Below are 3,679 nucleotides of genomic sequence, written 5' to 3' on the forward strand. Positions count from 1 at the left end.
GTAATACACAGGTATGTTTTGGTGGATAATTGCTGCAATGAAAGGGTAAAAAGTAATACACAGGTATGTTTTGGTGGATAATTGCTGCAATGAAAGGGTAAAAAGTAATACACAGGTATGTTTTGGTGGATAATTGCTGCAATGAAAGGGTAAATAACTACACGAATATATCAGTACCAGCGTGAATAAAATGACTTTCTGCTCTAATGATTTCACATTTCATACAACATCTTTTTCACCACGTACACACGGACAAAGAATACAAACCTACACAAAAAAATACAAATATTTCGTATCTTTATCATCAAGATGAACCGAAATATGCCAAGTGCCAATAGCATCACATGTATAGAAGTTTTATAGAGATATAGAAGCCTAACTGGTTAAGAGGTCAATTCTTATTATAGTTTGTTCATGTTCATCTATCCAACGATAATGCTCAGCATATAAAGAAACGTTATGTAAACACCAAATATTAAATGTATTAGTTACTTCATAAAGGCTTACAAACAACTTACATCAGGAAGACATACATTTCTGAGTAAAAAATCTACAATTATTAGTCATAACATACAATTAACCAAATTACATTACAATACCATGTTGTTTTGGGAGACAATAAAACAAGCTTTTCTTTTCATGAAATTTTATAATTTCATATACATAATTTTTATACTTTTCCCTGAAATCATGTAAATACAAAATAAATGCTAAAGTTTAAAACATCAATGTGTCACAGCAATCTTTACTAAATAGTTATCTACAAAATTCAGTTTTGAATAGTTTTTGTTTGAGTTTACTTGCTGATTTTAAGTACTTTTACAAAATATAACTTTTACAGAACAGAAGAATTTTTTTTTAAACAGATACATTGTGATATTGTTGAATGTTGATTTTAATACAAAAACCTTTTTTTTACCATTAACACCTATGTATTTGAAAATTATCACATCAATGATCAAAATGTCATATATTCTTCTTTATTGTAAAAGTTGTAAATTTGAAGAAAAAAAAAATTCTTATAAAGATAGCTCACAGCAAAACTTGTGTTGACAAAACCTTTCAAGATCCAGTTCGAACTAGAGGAAGTTAAAGGAAGTCTCCTATTCTACTGTCTTTCTCATTTATAACGATTTAATGCATTGTATGTATTCGATGCTAAAACTTACCTAGTACAATACCACTGGCACGAGCAGGTGGTGGAGGAGGTAGTATATTAGGTGGTGGCGGTGGTGGAGCTTTTGTATAAGAGGGAATAGATGGTGCAGTCATGTGTGGAGGTGGAGGGGGTGGTGCCACAGCTGGAGGCCTCATTGGTGGAGGTGGTGGTGCTGGACGACTAGCAGAGGTCACTATCTTTGATGCTGTAGAAGTTGGTGGTGTAGACAATTTACCAGATGTATTTCTTGAATCTGACTGAAGGTGAAGTTGGTTCAAGTTATTAGGAACACTCTGGTTTCTTGGTGGAGGTGGTGGGGGAGCTTGGTTCTTCACATTTATAAGTCCCTGTTGAGATGCATTATAGTAATGTGAAGCAAGCCCATTCCTAACTTCTCGAGCCCCAAAACTCTGTCGTCTCATCAGACTTGGAGGTTTACTAGGTGGAGGAGGAGGACCCCTCTGATTCAACTGTGGACTTCTAGGAGGTGGTGGTGGACGTACAGAAGGTGGAGGCCGACGTGGTGCCTCCCTTCTTGTACTTTGATGTAAACTCGTACTTACTGTAGGAGGTTTCGTTGGTAGCGGAGGTCCCGAACGACTCTGTCCAACTAACAAATGAGGATTGGGTTTCTGACTAGCAGGAGGTGGTGCAGGAGGCGGGGCTCGAGTCGATGACAAATCACTTGGGAATTGTAATCTGCGGTTTAGTCCTGGTGCATAATGGTTGAGTTGGGCAACATTATTATTCACTGTATCAGAAGTAATTGCAGCCTGCCGAGATGAGGTGATAGGGCTAGGAGGCTGGGAATAGCTGATGCCAATTCGTTGAGTGAGATTTGACGTTGTACCTTGGACACTAGTACTTGGATTTGATCTTTCTCTAACAACTAAAGCAAAAACAAAAATCAGTTTTATAAACAAGGTTACAGCACTTGTTACTAACCTAATAGTGAATTCTTAAGTAAATACATAAATACATTACAAGCTGGAAAAAAATTTACACAGCTACTAAACCTACTTTGAAAATTATTTTCTAGATCTAGTTTTTATGTCTATTTAGCACACTTTCCTGAAGCATTGTCCTACAACAAAGTTCAAAAAGTGGAACAATTTGAAAATTAATAATTACCAGTTTTAAAACAATGTTACAGAAATATCAGCCAATGATGATTACTTACGTAATGCATAAGACTACCTGATCTGTTTTTAAAAATATAACTAAAAGACAGGTGTTACAGCCTTTGTAACAAGTTAACTGAAGATTCTTGGATATTAATAGATCAGGATATTGTCTCGATCGTAAGAGATTCATTTATACGCTTCTTTCATTGGAAACTTAAGAAAAGACTGTAAAAATGTTTTTTTTAATGGAAACTATTACACTCATTTGCATGTGTGCTAGGACTTCTAAGCTGCTATACAAAGCAGGAAATGAAAGTTCACTAATTCTTTGGGGGGTAAATATTAGATCCAATGTAGTCTTTTGAGCACAAAGTACAAGTATGCTTGTATACAACTAGTGACTTCATTAATTTGGGAATTTCATCCTTATAAGAAAAAACGACAAAAGACGATAATATCAAAAATACTTCTAAAAACGATTCTGTTGAAAGACTACTCAAAAATCAAACAAGTTCGTTTCTCAAGAGATCCTTCATCAAAGTAAGGCAGACCTAATGTAATGGCAAATTTTCTTGCACGGAAAGGATTTCTACAGATTGTTTTAGTTTATATACCAAGAAGCAACAACTTTTATCTTAATGCTAATACTAGATATGCCAAAAAAAATTATTTTTGGAAATAAAAAATAAATTTGCTCAAAAATGCAATTTCTGAACCCCACTTTTCCCAGCCACTTCAGGAAAGTATCCCTGACACCTCTTTAATAATGTAGTATACTTGCAACCCTTACTTAGTCAACCCCTGATAAAAACAGTTGATAAAAAGTCTACACTGATATGTATCTCGTCATTTTCAGGAATAATAGTACTTGCTTGAAAATTATATCTTGATGTAAAAGAAACCCTGATTTTTACTTTTATTACACTTCTGACTATTCTTGTTCTGGAGGAAAATGCACTTTGCATAACATGTTGTACGTGTATAACCAGTTCAGGACTCATCTAAAAAAATAACGAAGAAAGTACTTCCTTGAAACTAGTAGCACCAATAAAAATACATACACTCAGTACTGTCTTTTAGATGTTGAAACTAGTAGCACCAATAAAAATACATACACTCGGTACTGTCTTTTAGATGTTGAAACTAGTAGCACCAATAAAAATACATACACTCAGTACTGTCTTTTAGATGTTGAAACTAGTAGCACCAATAAAAATACATACACTCAGTACTGTCTTTTATATGTTGAAACTAGTAGCACCAATAAAAATACATACACTCGGTACTGTCTTAGATGTTGAAACTAGTAGCACCAATAAAAATACATACACTCGGTACTGTCTTAGATGTTGAAACTAGTAGCACCAATAAAAATACATACACTCGGTACTGTCTT

At 34.4% G+C, this 3,679-nt stretch overlaps 1 protein-coding gene across 2 annotated transcripts in view; it reads right to left on the reverse strand.

Moving 5' to 3' along the window:
- The window catches only part of LOC106466660 (formin-like protein 14), an 18,139-nt gene that overhangs the window by 8,199 nt on the left and 6,261 nt on the right, over window positions 1–3,679 (reverse strand). For both annotated transcript variants that reach the window (XM_013926953.2, XM_022394720.1), the window contains exon 4: window positions 1,170–2,048. In XM_013926953.2, the coding sequence (XP_013782407.1) occupies window positions 1,170–2,048 (879 nt within the window). The remainder of the gene's footprint in view (window positions 1–1,169; window positions 2,049–3,679) is intronic.

Source organism: Limulus polyphemus, unplaced genomic scaffold (assembly GCF_000517525.1).
Source record: "Limulus polyphemus unplaced genomic scaffold, Limulus_polyphemus-2.1.2 Scaffold2335, whole genome shotgun sequence".
Classification (NCBI taxonomy): domain Eukaryota; kingdom Metazoa; phylum Arthropoda; class Merostomata; order Xiphosura; family Limulidae; genus Limulus; species Limulus polyphemus.